This window comes from Nematolebias whitei, chromosome 19 (assembly GCF_014905685.2).
Source record: "Nematolebias whitei isolate Nwh7 chromosome 19, NemWhi1, whole genome shotgun sequence".
NCBI classification, from domain to species: domain Eukaryota; kingdom Metazoa; phylum Chordata; class Actinopteri; order Cyprinodontiformes; family Rivulidae; genus Nematolebias; species Nematolebias whitei.
Window position 1 is genome coordinate 24,191,752 of NC_056516.1, and position 15,887 is coordinate 24,207,638.

The following is a 15,887-nucleotide window of genomic DNA, read 5'->3' on the forward strand; positions in this document are numbered from 1 at the left end:
CGGGCCACCAGTTGAGAATCTGCAGTTGTCACAGGCTTTGTGGCTCCGGACACGTTTAATTTAGTGAACAAAGGGGCAGAAATGGCTCTTTTGATCAGAAAGGTTGCAGACCCCTGATCTAAGGGAACACAAAAATGACTATAATTCAGCCAGTTTTACAAATATTAAGCAAACATATGGTGTGGTAGTAGCTGATCATCACCTTAACACATAGACCGAGCACCATGCAATGACACGTTCACATTTTATTTTTATTTAGAAAACCGGATGTAAAAAAAACAAAACTTTTATTTTGAAAAGCATCCCTTAAAACCCGGTACCGTAATGTCGGGGGTAGTTGCGCAACAAAAAACGCGCATGCTGCCTGGCTTGTTCACATGACTGAGACTTATGGCGCCGCTCCCGTATCAACGTGTTGCCAAACTGTTTTTTACAGGAACTTCAGGAAGTTTCGACGTAGCAGCGAAGAGATCAAGTTGCTAACGATAACAGTCGAACTACAAGCGGAAGTAAGTACTTTTAGCCTGCTACTTTTTAACAAAGCTCTGTTGTGGAGTTACTTCAGCTGATGAGTTTAACGTCAAGCCTCGCTGTGGTTAGCAGAGTTTACTGCCTTCAAGTTACGTTTTCAGAGCAGACACTAAACATGAAAACGACCGACGGTTAAAAAGACTGGCTTTATAGTTAACTCATCTTTTTACGACCATCTTTGAAACTTCCAGAGAATAAAGTGCAGCTTAGCGAGGTGAGGTCTGTGAGTTCTGAGGTTGAAGGAACATATAACTCATTTATCGCTAGTTAATGCTAATTCTCAACCGAAGATTAATAGAAAAGAAGCCGTGATAATTATTCAGTTTGTCCACATTCACCGCACAGTTCAATGTTAATTCTTTCGTCAGGTTTTGTGACGCAGAAACTGCAAAAAGACACAACTACTACCTTAAACTAGAAATTATATTGATAACAAAATAATAGATAATAAAATATCTGATATTGAAACATGGCTTTGGAATTTGATTATATAAATATTAGTTTTTAAGACTTTCCGTCTCTTTTTGTTGTAGTTTGGTGCTGCTGCGCCACCTGGTGGTCGGAGTGTGAATCGACACATTACAGGCATTTGAGATGAAATATTTCTAAGTTCTTTAATATTACTGTAATGTTTGTAATTTCCTCCCATGGCTGAAAGTATTTCGATCTAGTAACTATTCAAACATGTCATAAACTAATAAAAATAAGCATTTTTTGATTAAACAATAAAAAGCGATTTCACAGAAACATTCTGATCAAAACAACTTTAGCAATGCCTATATTTGTTTGAGGGCTGTTTCTATTTAATGATTTATTTCAAACAGTTTTAGGAAAAATCTTCCTCCAAACACTGATAGACCATGATGTTTCTTTACCTTTAGTTCGATCTTGTTTGTTTTTCTGTTTGTGAAAAAAGGCTCAAACCAAGAAGAGGTTTTATTTATTCATTTCCTCCCATAACCAACTGTGATGGAAGGCTTTGACTATCTTTCAACTTTGACATTTATTTTATTTCCAAAAGAGAAACGCAAGATCATAATCTGTGTGTGTAAAAGACTTTATAACAATGGTACAAAAATAGCCGCTGTAACAAAATATTCATTACAAAGGGTTGTGAGTCTGGTTGTTTTAATTACAATGACCATAAATTACTTAAAATATCAGAAAGTCCTCTTTTTATATGCGTATGTATCAAATATTTAGCATATTTCTCTCCATTTTCTTTTATTTTTTTCATTTATTTATGATAGTTATATTCAAGTTTAGTTTGGAGTCTTTTATTTTAGTCTTTTTCATTGAACATTTAATTGTTTCTTCTGATTTCTTTGTACAGGAGTTTTTTTCCTCATTAACAGGATGCAGCCAGGTGAGGAGATAAAAGGCATATTTCACCATCTACATCCTAGGAAATAAACATTTATTAGATGTATTTTCTTTGTGCAGAGCTTTCAGGCAGAAGCCAGCTGTTCGACTCTCTGAAGACTTATCTGAACAACAAGAGCAGATTACAACCCATCATTGGTTTGTTGCACCAAATCCTTGTTTTGTGTTCGGGCAGTCAGCCATAACTCTCTTGTTTTGTCAACCATTTTTCTTGTTTTGTGTGCCTTTAGGTCTGAGCAGCATCACTGAGTGTGTGAACGTGGGTTCAGCGGACAGAGAAACGTCGTACGTGTGTGAAGTGTGTGTTTGTCGACTCACTAAAGCTGATATCCGGAACCACATACTGGGAAGTCACCACCGGTTCAACTATATCGTAAGCAGCACTGAAGAAAAGTCCTTGGAGACCTGGTAGTGCTGCGGATTGTGGTTTAACAGGAAACGTTTGTTTTGTCAGAAAACCCGTCACCCCCATTTATCATCTAAATGGCAGGAGCTGGACCTGTCCAAGCTGGCTTGGCCACTGATGGAGTTGGCGAAGATGCTGGAGGGGAAAGAGGGACCAGGCGATGTCCAGGTTTGTTATTTTCACTATAAGCCTCTTTGTAGCTGGATACAGAAAAATGGTGCGAGTGTGCTCATGTCTTTCTGCGTCTTTCATACAAAGCTAATAGAAGTTCCTGATGCTGTTTATCAGAAGATCGCTACAGAGAGTGAAGATAACGGTTGGTGACTATTGTTGGAAACTGGCCGTCTCAACCTTTGCTGTCTTGTTTCCAGTTTTTATTTTCTGCCGCCCCATGTGTTTGTGTGCGCTTTGTTTCTGCGTGAATGGACTTCCTTCTCTTTAACACCACAGCAGCAGCTCTGATAAACGCCTTACGCGACGAGCAGAGTCCATCGAGAAGCTTTTCAGATGCGACGTCCTTGCACTATCCCTTCGAGTCGGAGAGGATTGTTCTGCGTGCGCACAATCGGCGAGGAGCGTCCGAGGTGTCGGACAGCGCCGATGTGAAACCGTACGAGATTTTCCCACAAACGGAGTTTCCGCCTTTGATTCCTGCGCGTCAAACTCCTGAATCGAAGGTCCGCTTAAAAAGCACATCAACGCTGGAGAATACGCCGGCATTTCCTGAGCCCTCTGTGTTGTCCGAGAACAACAACTTTTTTGGAGACTTCTCAGGAGGCACATCTCTTGTTGGTGAGTATAGATTAAAGTGAGTAAGAGTTTTTTGTCAATTTTTTTTCTCCCAAGAAGTAGAACATCTCTCCTTTTTGCCTTATTTCTTCTAAAATTGTTAGATGTTATATATATATATATATATATATATATATATATATATATATATTAAAGTATTTTCCTGTAAGGGGTGTTGATTGTCACATCTAACTCTTATTATTGGCTAATTATTATCCCAATTAGTCAAAGTACAGCAGAAGCAAAAGCTAATTGACACGTTTGCTGCAGGTCTTGTTTGTGTAGCTGAGTTGAGAAGTGAAAATGGCAGCTCGTACGGTTTCTTGTGCCACTGCTGCCGCATCAAATCCAACAAAAACGACATATTTGATCACCTGACCAGCTATTCCCACCTGTCCAACTACATGGTAAGAGAGTTTTGGACACAAACACAGTTATGTCTTCCGTGCAATTAATACAATCGTAAGTGTAACTTCAGGTTGATGCTGACTTCTTGTAGATAGAAAATCAACCCGGTCTGGTCAGCATTTTGAATGAAGATACCGAAGCCAACTTCCAGCTTCTCCAATCACTGGCTGACCGAGTGGAGCAACAGGAAGGCAGAGGAGAGCCGACGGTATTAGATTTTCTTTGCAGCACTGATTATTGCATCGTTACATTTGAGGCTTAAAGGTTTGTTAGTCCTTTAGAAATTGATCTGTATTTAACGAGCTTCTGAGTGGATTAATATTATTAATCAAAATTATCATTTACTGAGTACTGGTATAATAGTCTGGCATTTAAACAGTGATAAAGGTTTGTAAAGTCAAGAGTTTAAGGATTTAGTTTGAGTTTTTTTAATTAACTAAATACACTGCCTGGCCAAAAAAAAGTTGCCACTGGATTTAATTAAGCAAATAGCTACGAGCCTCCTATTGGATAATTACTGCATGAGCGATTATCTTTCAGCGCAACAAGTTATTGAACCCCAACTGGTGCAATGAGCTGCTTCTCATTTCTTAAACAACCATGTCGACAGACGCATGGCGTGGTCGTGGAAAAGATGTCAGTCTGTTTGAGAAGGGTCAAATAATTGGCATCAAGCAGAGAAAACATCTAAGGAGATTGCAGAAACTACTACAGTTGGGTTAAGAACTGTCCAACGCATTATTAAAAACTGGAAGGATAGTGGGGACCCATCGTCTTCGAGGAAGAAATGTGGCCGGAAAACAATCCTGACTGATCGTGGATTCGTGATCAGCGATCACTTAAACGTTTGATGAAGTCAAATCGAAGAAAAACAACAGCAGCACTCAGGGCTGTGTTTAGTAGTGAAAGTAAGAGCATTTCCACACACACAATGTGAAGGGAACTCAGGGGATTGGGACTGAACAGCTGTGTAGCCTTAAGAAAACCACTAATCAGTGAGGCTAACTGGAAAAAAAGACTTCAGTTTGCTCAGGAGCATAAAGATTGGACTCTAGAGCAATGGAAGAATGTCATGTGGTCTGAGTCCAGATTGACCCTGTTCCAGAGTGATGGGAGCATCAGGGTAAGAAGAGAGGCAGGTGAAGTGATGCACCCATCATGCCTAGTGTCTAGTCATCAATGCAAAATCTTGGTGAAAAATGAATGCAACACTGGATGGAAACAGATCTTGTGACGTTGCAGAAGCTTCTTGAAACGATGTCACAGTGAATGCATGATGTAATCAAAGGTAAAGGCGGTCCAACAAAATATTAGTGTTAGATATTTTTTTTTTTTGGTGGTGACTTTTTTTTTTTGGCCAGACGGTGCATGTTGGTGTCACCTCGATTTGAAAAACAAAAATCTGCCACAGTCTGATTTTCACAATACATCTGTGTCCGTGTTGGATTACTGTATGTTAATGTAGGCTGTGTGAGTGCATCATGGCTTAAAAAAAAGTTGAGGGTCTCAAACAGCTGTTGAATCGCATCAGTATGAAAACCGTTTTTAAATCGTACCTAAATTTTAAATTCCACAAGTCTGCAGGTAAACTGTGAGCAGATAGATGAAACTCCACACCGGTGTTGTCCTTTTCAGAGGGACTTCAGAGACAGAGCAGTCCAGGAGAGCTGACAGTTTTAGATAGATACATACTTAATCTCAGGGGGACATTCAAGGCATCCAGTATCATGTTCTAATTATACAAAAGACACATGAAAGAATCGATAAAGAAGCAGAATACACAAATTTGGAAAAAGACAAAATGCACATATGCAAGGTGGTAGGTAGGGAGTACTACATTCAATATTAACATACAATACATGCACATCTAAGCATACATACATACATGTATGTATTGACATATGTACATGTATATATACATACATGAGTGTCTGGGGTACCACAGATTTACATTCTCTATTACTGTATGGAGTCAAATGTTGATTTGAGGGACAAAGGACTTCCTGATGGAGCAGGGCTGGGACAGCAGTCTACCACTGAAGGAGCTCCTCTGCTTCGTGATGGTGCCGTTTTTAAGAACGTTGTTCAACAAAGGTGTAAATGGCAAAGGTGCAACAAGAAAACCACTGCTCTCTGAGAATTCCTACATCTTGTTAACATCGAATGAGATCCCACGAATGAGCAGCCGAAATAAGCTTCCTTTGTAAAGTGGCCGGGCTCAACCTTAAGGAGAGGGCGAGGAGCTCGGAGTAGAGCCGCTGCTCCTCCACATCGAAAGGAGACAGTTGAGGTAGTTCAGGTATCTGATCAGGATGCCTCTCAAGTGTCGCTGGGGAAAGGGAGGTTGAGGTTTCTCTCCTGGACCTGTTACCTCTATAACCCAATCACAGATAAACAGTAGAAGATGGGAGCGAGTTTATATCCAGTTCACAGAATTTCACTTCGACGAGCCAGGAACAGTTAAAAATGTTACCCAGACAAACTGTGGAACATGATTAGGATTTGTATGCAAACTGAATGTTTTGTGAAGTTTTTCCCAGGTCCGCCATAAAGCGTCACTCCGTGTGTCATGCATGACGTTCGTCTTTATGCACTTGTCTCAAATATCTCGTGTTCCCAGATAATAAATGTACCAGAGTCCTTCTGTAGGCAGATCACTGGCAAAAGTTACCACTGGTGTAAGTACAGATTATTTTTAAACATTTCTTTTCACTTGGCCATAAACCTTCTGCCTCTTTCGCTCCAAACTCTGCTTTTGAGGTGTGACTTGTAAGTATAACTCTATTTCTGAAACTCCTACTGCTGTTGTCACTATTATTTTGAAAATTGTTCAATCTAATTGTTTGTTACACGTGTGCATTTAATCCCTTTGACATATTTTCTGGACTTTTATTAATAAGTTATCACCGTTCTGTTTGATGTTTCTTAAATACAACCTTTTCACTGTGTTAAGTAATCTGATAGTTAAAGTACTTTGTGTGCATATTTCTCTGTATATCCCTTGTATTGTTCCTGTTATTTTTTAAGGTTTAAGCATGCTGTCGAATGGATGGGTAAATACAAATGTCCAGAAAAAAAGGGAAGCTATCAAAGGTGTGTTTTTCTGCAGTTTATTCTGTTTTTAATATATATATTATATATAGTTTGATCCCATGTCTTATATTTGTTTTAAAGGTGTCACCAAGCCCATGAAGAACACTGTAGTGATGTCAAATCAAGCAAAAGGAGAGAAACCACAGAAGAAGAAGAAGAAGAAAAAGACCAATACCAAGTTCAATGTGAGCTTACCTTTTCACAAAGGTGCAATGCTGCTGAAGAGGACCTCCTTCAATCAAGACAATCTCTTCGAGCTGACATCACCTGTGTCTGACCTGGAGCAGATTTTATCACCAGGGGACAGAGAGTTAAAAAGTGACTCTGCAGTTTTTGAAAATGCCAACGCCGAAGTGTCCTCGAACTTGCAGACCTCTCAACTAGAGCAAGATCTCTGCGAAGGAGATGTAGATTTTGATGAATTCATACCAGGGACGGGCATCAGGGTCACCGTGTTTCAAGACGCTGACGGTGTCCACTTTACCCAGTCTGCAAAAGAAACTGAGACCAAAGAAGAACACACAGGAAGAACGTATGGAAGACACCATGGTGCTCAGAGCCTATTCAGAGACTGGCAAAATGAAGGCGTCCAGGCAAAGGGCGAGGGACTGTTTCCTGCCGTGTCCCACGATGAGGCCCAGTGTCCTTATAACTCTTACTACAGACGGGAAGAAGGCGGCTCCGACGGGTGGCACAGTTCAGCATCAGTTCAAACGAGAGTGGACGGGTCAAGACAGAGCGATGACAACACAACCCCCCCTGCTGTTCAACATTATCACCATCAGAATCAACAGAGGGTGTGGAACGACTCTGGTTCTGGCAGCATGTGGGCCCATCGAGACCTGCCTGGTGATGTAGCTTCTATTATAGAAGCTGCCAGGACAAACGTAGAAACGCAGTCGGTGCACAGCCGCAGCGTTTCCTCACAGCATGGAGTAAGGTCTCATGAATCTGAACCGAGACAAACTCCCTCGGGGCTCAGCTTTAACGGTTACTACATGCACCCACAGAGTTATGTGGCACAGTCTGCTGCCGGACAGGCCGGCTATGTAGACCTAAGGGTGAACAGCCAGAATACTGGACCCAGTACTAACCCTGGCTCGTATGGGACATATCCAGCCAGTAGTGGGGATGTTTGGGGGGCTTGGATGCAGCCAAATGCTTTCATTCAACCTGGACAAGCGGTTTATTACGGTGCCAGTTCTGATGTTTATTTCAGAACTTGGGGTCCCAACTGATCAAGCTTTTTCTCCTTCATTTAAAAATTTAACGTTAAATGCAAATTAATCTAAACAATTGCTGTGAATTGGACTCCCATCGTGCAGATAGAACACATAGAAAGGGTTCTGGCTATAGTGACATTTTTAGGACCAAAAATGTTTTATATAAAGTAATTGTTTTTTATTTGACTAACTCCAAAGTTGGAAACCATTTAATTGACTGAAGGCCAGACTGTGAAGGATTATCCTAAAGGTGCCTGAGCAAGTAGGTAGTAGAGGTGAAAGTGCAATTACTACACAATTTAGCTATGCAAGAATAAAACCATTTATTAAAAATAAAACAAGTTATTTAATGTTTTGTAAGACTGAACAACGGGGAAAAGCTATTTGAATTCTACCAAACACTCATAGATGCATGCTGAAAACTCGTTTATCTTTGTATGACTGAATTTTGTTTGCATTTAGGTAAACAAATCAGATTGCTCATAATCAAATGAATCTCAGGGAAAGTTTAGTTCCTAAACACTTACTGCTTTCACTTTATGATCAGGTTGTACCTCTTTGCATGTGACTGCATTCATCTGCAAGCTTCGCCTTATATCTGCAAATACGATTTTACTGTGAAGTTTATTGCATACTACACGTTTGGGGAAAAAAGGGGTTAATTTGAATTAATATCAGTGTTGTCTTGGTGCAACTTTTTGCATTAGTCATAATTGTTCAGTCATGCTTTATTCTGATTTTGTGCAGCTGCAAATTTGTTTTTGGTCGTTGATGCAGTTGTTTTATGCAATTTGATTTTTTTTTTATTGCTTTTTGCTTTGAGTGTTTAGTTATTTCTTAAAATATGTAACTTAAACATCCAGTTAATGGCCAAAGATGTTAAAATTTAACACATTTTTTTTAAAGAAAGAATTACAAAATTGTCACCTCCACCAAGTATTAAATGTGACAAATACAATAAACAAAAACACTGTTGAACTCTTGTCTTTCTGCTTTGATTTCTATGAAAACATAAAAATATTAAAATATTTCACCATGTGAGCCTGAAATCAAGTTCAAGTAGGTTTTATTGTCATTCGCATCACGTGGTACGTGAGGTGGAACGAAGTTGTACACAATCCCAGTTACACAATTTTGGAGATTAACCTATAATTATGCATTTTAGAGAATTGCGGCCCAATACGTACTCTAAAATGCATAATGTTTATTAATAATTAATGAAATAGTGCACAATACATAGTGAAATATTGAAAACTAGACGGCTTTACTAAAAACCTGAACGCAACATTTAAACGGAAAGCGGAACCATGTGCTGAGCTGCTTTCCGCAGCCGAGCCAGAAACTTGAGCGCACCACCAGGAGGGACGATGCTAAATTGGTTAGCATGAACAAACCAGGCTCTGAAGCAGCGAGCTAACATTTAGTTTGAATGGCAGACGTCGTTGCGTCCCCCTAACCGACTGGCGAAGACATTTCTGGGGCGAACCCGAAGCTGCGTCCCGCAGTGTGTGGACTCTCAGCGGTTAAAGCTCGTCGAGATGTCCGCTTTCTCCGAGGCGGCTTTAGAGAAGAAACTATCCGAGCTTAGCAACTCTCAGCAAAGTGTGCAAACCCTGTCGCTGTGGCTCATCCATCACAGAAAACACTCGAAGACTATCGTCGCTGTGTGGTTCAACGAACTGAAGAAAGGTAAGGCTGAACTGGTTCTGCAGGTCAGAAACATCTGGAAGAGTCCAGGAGCGTGTTAGCTCCGGCTAAAGCTAACTTTTCACCCGATTTCCCATTTCATACTTTAGAGTTTTGTAAAGAAAGCGTCTGTAGATTATTTTTAAAGCTGCTGTGTTTTTAAATTGTGAAAAATAAATCAGATTATTTTTAAACTATTAAAGGTGAGCTTGTGTTAAAGGTGAAATGAATTCACTAGAAGCTTCCCAAGAAGTGGGTGAATACGAATAAATGTCCTGGGCATTTGTATTAAGTATTACAAGTTATTTGTGCAAAAATTCATCACAGGGCTTCACTGTTTTGGGGATTTTAATTTGAACTTTTTACCTTAGGTTAAAATAGAATGAGAGATTTTAATTGCCGTGTGTGTGTGTGTGGGGGGGGGGGGGGGGGGGGGAGAGGTTTTGCGGGAGCAGCACATATATTTCCCAATTAAATGTTTTCTTTTAAAGAAGCTGTAGATTTGTAAGATTTGAGTTTGTTTTTGTTACACAAAGTAAACAGTAAAGATATTCAGTGAATTGATTGTGTCTTTGAATATAGTTGATGAATTCAAAGCCCTCATTGTGTAGAGTTAAGTTAGAAACTTCCAGATACAAGTCCATTAAGTTCCCAAATCATGTCCATAAACACCAGGAACAGGATCAAACACAAGGGAGAGCCCTGGTGGAGTTCAACCTGCACTGGGAACAAGCGCAGATTTGTGCCGAGGATGCAGACAAAGCTCTTGCTTTGGTCACTGGTGACCAGATCCACCTTAAATCCTGTCACGAAACTTGTCTGAAACGGGGCATAGTATGGAAGCTAAACAAACTTCTTTTGGCTTTTCCCTCCAGTGGTCTCCACAGCGAGTCATCCTCCTCCAGCTCTCTCTGTCCTCACTCCAGCTACCTCCATGCAGTGTTGCCAGATAGAGTTGAGGTTTTCCAGCCCAATAGTCTCTTAAAACCCCCACCCCGTATAAAGATATATTAGTGTTTATATGTTCACCAATATGACCAGTTAAATGTGAACGTTTGTTCTCTTTATTCAGAAAATAAAGATGTCACATTTCAGGATCTGGTTATTATAGACACAGATTAAATGTTCATTATGATTATTTCTATATTTATCACCACAGTAATAGTGTTACACACGTTAGTAGTTGTAAACACTCAAAATAATACATGTTGGTTTAGTGCTTAAACATTTAAGGGGTAAACATTTTTAATAATCACTTTAAAAGTTATAAATGTTGTCTTTGGTGCCTGTTTGTTGTCTAAATATATTAGTGTGTGTGAATGACAGGCATTAACATAAAACACTTTGTAGAACGGTGCTTTATGAAGTTCAGTCCATTTCCTTCTATCAGTTGACCAGCAGTTCTGCCACATCCAATATGGCGGCCGCTCGGCCGTACCGCCGCAACGGGTCAGCCCACTCAACGAGTTGTCTACTAAAACTGCCACTTGGACCAGTTCTCTGTTGTGAACGCCCTGGCAGATGACAATAGCCAATCAGTGATGGAGAAAGGTCAGGGGAGCTTTGCTATGAAATAATGACAAATGATTGTTTAAAATGTGTTTAATAAGTTAACTCAAAAACCGCCGATCTGACTCCAAATCCGCCCAAATTATCTCCACCCGCCCAAAGCAGTTTTTACCTGCAAAATCAGAATGAAAACCGCCCAATTGGCAGTAAACCACCCAATCTAGCAACACTGCAGATTAGTGCTAGACGAGGCTGACTCCAACTTCACTGAGTGACAAGAGTATAAGGGTGTTGTTCCACCAAATGATCATGCATTAGATATTTCTTCAAGATGAGGGATGGATGAAGGCAATATAATGTTTATGTGGCTAATAATGGCAGCAGGATTTCTCCTCGGGGAGCTCATCAACAACTTAATGATATCTCAAGTGGATGTTGTATTTTGGGACATTGTGTCAGGAGGGTTGGGTTTAGATAGCAGTGGGAATAAAGCTGGCAATCTTTGTGCTCACCTTCATCCAACAAAAGCAAACACATCATTAGTCCATAAATGGAAACAGTCTTGTATCCTGCTCTTTTGTAGAAAAATGAACAAAAAATGAGAGAATTGTTTCACTTTTTTGTACCGACTCGACTGTATTTTCTGTCCTGAAGCAAAAATGATGAAACTAAGTAAAATCACGAGATAAGATATTTGTTTTAAATGGTAAACAACGTAGGATTGACATGTAGCCAAAGTGGATTTACTCATTTTTTTGACCACATGTTGATCTGCTGCTTGCACTTAATTCCCTGATTAAATTGCTGTTTGACAGCTGTGTTGATAAATCACTTCTGTGCATTTTGAATTTTCACAGCTCAGGTATCGCGCAAACTGACCTTCCTGTACTTGGCCAATGACGTCATTCAGAACAGCAAAAGAAAAGGACCCGAGTTCACGCAAGACTTTGCACCGATAATCGTGGATGCATTCAAACACGTCTACAGGTCAGGGTTTATTCACTTATAACTCGCTAAAATATACAGACCCAGAAAATGGTGAAGAGCACCTTGTTGGCTGGACGTACTTTGTGAAAGATCATTGAAATGGATTATTTCATCTTCTTTTTTTTCTCTTCTGGCCACTCCTGACAAGTTTTAGGAAGAGTTTTAAACAGAATCTGTTTTTTGTGTGGTCTTGTCCAGAGATGGGGACGAAAGCTGCAAGAAACAGTTGGGTCGGGTTTTGTCCATCTGGCAGGAGAGAGCTGTTTATGAGAACAACCTGCTGGAGCAGCTCTCACAAGTCCTGTGTAAGTTTTCTACAACCCAGCTAACATGTACAGAACTGGAAGTGGGGCTTTTTTTAAATCTCATCCCTCTTTCTGAGTGACAACAAGACTTAAAATTGCACAGTCAGGTTCTTAAAAAGACAAATAGTTATTAAGTTATTATTGTTTTTTTATCTGCTTTGTTGCAGGATTGTGCAAAGCTTTAACGTTGCTCCTCCGTCACCTAAAAAAGCAAAACTTGTATTTGGTTTCTTTTGGTGATTCTTCTTACTAATCCCTAGATGGAGAAAAGAAATCTAAGAAGAGGTCCTATGAGGAGATCCACCCTGATGATGGTTTTACCTCCCAAAGATCCCCTGCTGAGCCCCCACAGGTGATTTATTCATAATTTTGCCCCAAAATTGATGTAGCCATAAATGTGAGATGTCAATAGAGCTGAATTTTAACCACTCAAGTGTCGTCTAGTGTTATTTTAGTCATTAGAGGGGACATTATTATGGCTTATGAGTCGTATTAAAATAGCCTCTTTCTCTATTTTCGTCCCTGACTTCTCTCCGTTTTTAATCTCAGACAGCAGAGTTGATTCGAGCCCTGCAGGAGCTGGAGAACGCAGCCTCCAGCGACTCTGTGCTACGTCAGCGCATCTCGTCCCTTCCTGCGGAGGTGCAGGACACGTCACTCCTCCACAGAATCACAGGTAGTCACGTTGAGTTCTCAGGTTTCCACGGTTTTCCTTGCAGCGTATCGGAGCCATTCTGTGGCAAAGAGGGGCTTTTTAATTTGACGTGGACTTTGACGGATTCTTATTCAGCACTTTACGGACGGAATATTTTTCTGTCTAATGCTCTACCCCCCACAAACCTAATGTAGCACTGAGTTATAAAGAAAATTGTTTTTATAACAGATTAAGAGTCATAATCTCAAGTCTCCTAGCAGAGGAGTAGAAACGATCACCTCAGAGCTTCTGTAAGTCACTACATGATGAGAAGACAAGGAATGGTAACACAAGTGGACTTTTTTAATGTATCTTTACAGTAACTGTCAAAAAAGCCAAGAAAATGATCATCAATGAGGTTTGTACCATTTGTGGATGAGTATTGGGGTCACAGTTGAGGAGACAGATAAACGTCTCATGTTAAGGGGAAAATAATCTTAATCTTGTTTTAATCCATATAAAGTAAACCCCGCTGTACACCTGAACCTGACTGTAACAGTTAAATTTGTTGTTATTTTATGTATCTGAAGGTTATGAGCCACTTTTCTTGGGCTAACTGCAAAATAATGTTCAGTATTTTAGCTGATTCTGTCCATGGTGCAGAATCCACAGGACTTGTTTTAATCCTTCACAATAAAAGTCTGAAACAAATCCACTGTAATCATTTATCTTTTATAATAATTTATTAACAACAGTACAGGTCACTGTTATTAAGCTGAAAAACATCTTCAGTGTGTTGGAAGAAACAAACTTTTATTGTCTTTGATTTCTGCACGGGTGCCTCTTTCTTAACTAAAGAAACCAAACTGAATCCTGACGCTGCACTTGCATCATATCAGAGCTGAAGGAGACGTTCACGGCCCTCCACTGAGCTTTGCACCTCCATCTCCTCTCATTTTCTCTGCTTCAGATAGAGAATCGGGCGAGCGGCTCTCCCGCTTGGTAGAGGATGCCTGCATGATTTTAGCGGACTACAGCGGGCGCTTGGCAGCTGAGATCGACGACAGGCGGCAGCTCACGCGCACCCTAACGGTCTTCCTGCAGAGCCAGAAGGATGGTTTGGTGCAGAATGAGCTGAAACTTGAAGTGCGTATCACTAATCTTTCATCGTTGAATATCTCATCTTGTCTGCCTCATTCAGTTTAGGAGTAACTCCCAAGCTTTACACTCATTTCTCTACATTTCATAGCTTGTTCCATGAAATAGCTGGAAAATGTAAAACTAAACTGTCACATCTGCGAGAACGTAATTTCTTTAGCTTGTTTTCTCGCTCCGTTCAGTGTCTGCACTGCTTATATGGTGAGTAAACTCGCTGATCCATCTTTAAAAAATGATTGATTTTGTCATCCCTGCGCTTCTTTTGGTGATAACGCTGCAATCTTCATCCACAGGAATCCAAGAACGTAAAGTATTTCAGATGTCTCTTCAAGGTGTTGAATAAAAAAAGTGAAAATAAAACGTCAAAATGATTTTTGTCAGTGCTTTTATTTTGCTCGCAGCTACTGCTCATTGTAGTGTTCCACAATCGGGGAGAATCTACCAGGATTTAAAATGCGACGCTCGACAGTAAAATGCTTGAAAAGAATTAAACTGAGCTCAGATCAGCAGAAGATCTGATAGGAGGAAAACTTAAAGCAAATTTAGTTTGAGTAATGAATGATTAGGATTAGACGAGGGTATTTAATCGTTCTGAAATGTGTGACGATGGTAAAGTTCAACCTGAACAGCTCACCTAACAGGAAATAAACATTACACATCAATCATCAGTAACCTCTTGTTTAAGAGTAAAACTTATCCTTGTACTTTTAAAATCATAAGTCTGTGCACAGGCTTCTTGTTGCACATGCAGTTTCGCCATAATTTAGATTTCTTGACATAAGACAGTTAAAAAATAAGCAGGTATTTTATTAATGAACCAGATTACTTTCACAATACATTTTAGACCTAGAAGTAATTGTAAAAATGACAGCTGAAAATATTGCCAGCATAAAATCAATGATAGTATACATGCTTCAATAATATTTGTGTGCATACTGTTTTGAGGGTATTTGTGACAAAAATATGTTTTATGAAACGGTTGGCATTTAGTTTTCATATATTTGGTCATCCAACTTATTTCCTATAATTAACAACTTTGCTAATTAAAGCTGTTGGTGGTTTGACCTGAAGAAACTTCTTCTTTTTTTTTTTTCAGGAATACAAGCGCAAACTGGCGAGGGTGTCGCAGGTCCGGAAAGAGCTGCGTTCACGTCTGAATAATCTCTCAGATGGACTTTACAAATCTTCCAAATGACTGAAGACTCCCACCCCATGTTCTCCAGCTGGTCATCCTTGTCTCTGGAAAAACTGGAGGACTTTTGAACTGAAGTGTCTTCAACGCGCTCTGTGTGAACAAGCTCATCTTTTAATTTAAAAGTAAAACACTGTTAGAGTCTATGTTCTTTACACACGAGACTGTGTTGGCCCCTAACTTTTACAGTTTTAACACGCTATGGCTGGTGGAATATTCTGTATATAGTAACTCAGGAGGATACACCAGAGTATACATCCCTTTAGTGTGATCGTAACCACTATTGGAAGACTTCTGTAATTCCTAAAATTGTGTTGACATGCTTTAGTTAATATTGAAGATCATTGAGGCAGTCATTCAAGCTGAAATCACTGGTTTTATACAACGTTATAAAGAAAATCGAATACATTAGGATTATTAGAAAACAGTGAATACAATGTTAATGTGATTAATTTTCATAAACTTATTGTGAAAGGGTTGTGTAACTTTTTGGCCCGAGTACTTGCATATAAAAGTTTGCATGTAAATATGGTGGCGTTCTTCCTCTTTTTGATAGTGTTTATGATTTGTATTTGTCACCAAG

At 39.7% G+C, this 15,887-nt stretch overlaps 2 protein-coding genes across 2 annotated transcripts; both read left to right on the forward strand.

The window, feature by feature from the left end:
* Positions 1 to 322: 322 nt before the first annotated feature.
* On the forward strand, positions 323 to 8,290 carry si:ch211-199g17.2. Its single transcript, XM_037693222.1, has 12 exons — positions 323 to 509; positions 1,865 to 1,897; positions 1,975 to 2,052; positions 2,145 to 2,287; positions 2,369 to 2,488; positions 2,579 to 2,636; positions 2,771 to 3,112; positions 3,380 to 3,516; positions 3,609 to 3,725; positions 6,138 to 6,195; positions 6,545 to 6,610; positions 6,692 to 8,290. Exons 2-12 carry the CDS (start codon positions 1,888 to 1,890, stop codon positions 7,846 to 7,848), a joined length of 2,286 nt encoding a protein of 761 aa, XP_037549150.1. The 5' UTR covers positions 323 to 509; positions 1,865 to 1,887; the 3' UTR covers positions 7,849 to 8,290.
* An 865-nt stretch (positions 8,291 to 9,155) lies between these two features.
* On the forward strand, positions 9,156 to 15,330 carry LOC119425680 (regulation of nuclear pre-mRNA domain-containing protein 1A). Its single transcript, XM_037693223.1, has 7 exons — positions 9,156 to 9,522; positions 11,886 to 12,015; positions 12,214 to 12,320; positions 12,581 to 12,672; positions 12,870 to 12,996; positions 13,925 to 14,100; positions 15,209 to 15,330. The coding sequence occupies exons 1-7, from the start codon at positions 9,372 to 9,374 to the stop codon at positions 15,305 to 15,307; spliced, it is 882 nt and encodes a 293-aa protein (XP_037549151.1). The 5' UTR covers positions 9,156 to 9,371; the 3' UTR covers positions 15,308 to 15,330.
* Positions 15,331 to 15,887: the final 557 nt, after the last annotated feature.

Coding starts and splice junctions, on each gene's coding strand:
- LOC119425680 (XM_037693223.1), top strand. CDS start 9,372: ATGTCCGCTTTCTCCGAGGCGGCTTTAGAGAAGAAACTATCCGAGCTT. Junction 9,523..11,885: donor GTTCAACGAACTGAAGAAAG/GTAAGGCTGAAC, acceptor GAATTTTCACAG/CTCAGGTATCGCGCAAACTG. Junction 12,673..12,869: donor CCCCTGCTGAGCCCCCACAG/GTGATTTATTCA, acceptor TTTTAATCTCAG/ACAGCAGAGTTGATTCGAGC.
- si:ch211-199g17.2 (XM_037693222.1), top strand. Junction 2,288..2,368: donor ACCACCGGTTCAACTATATC/GTAAGCAGCACT, acceptor TTGTTTTGTCAG/AAAACCCGTCACCCCCATTT. Junction 6,196..6,544: donor TGGCAAAAGTTACCACTGGT/GTAAGTACAGAT, acceptor TTATTTTTTAAG/GTTTAAGCATGCTGTCGAAT.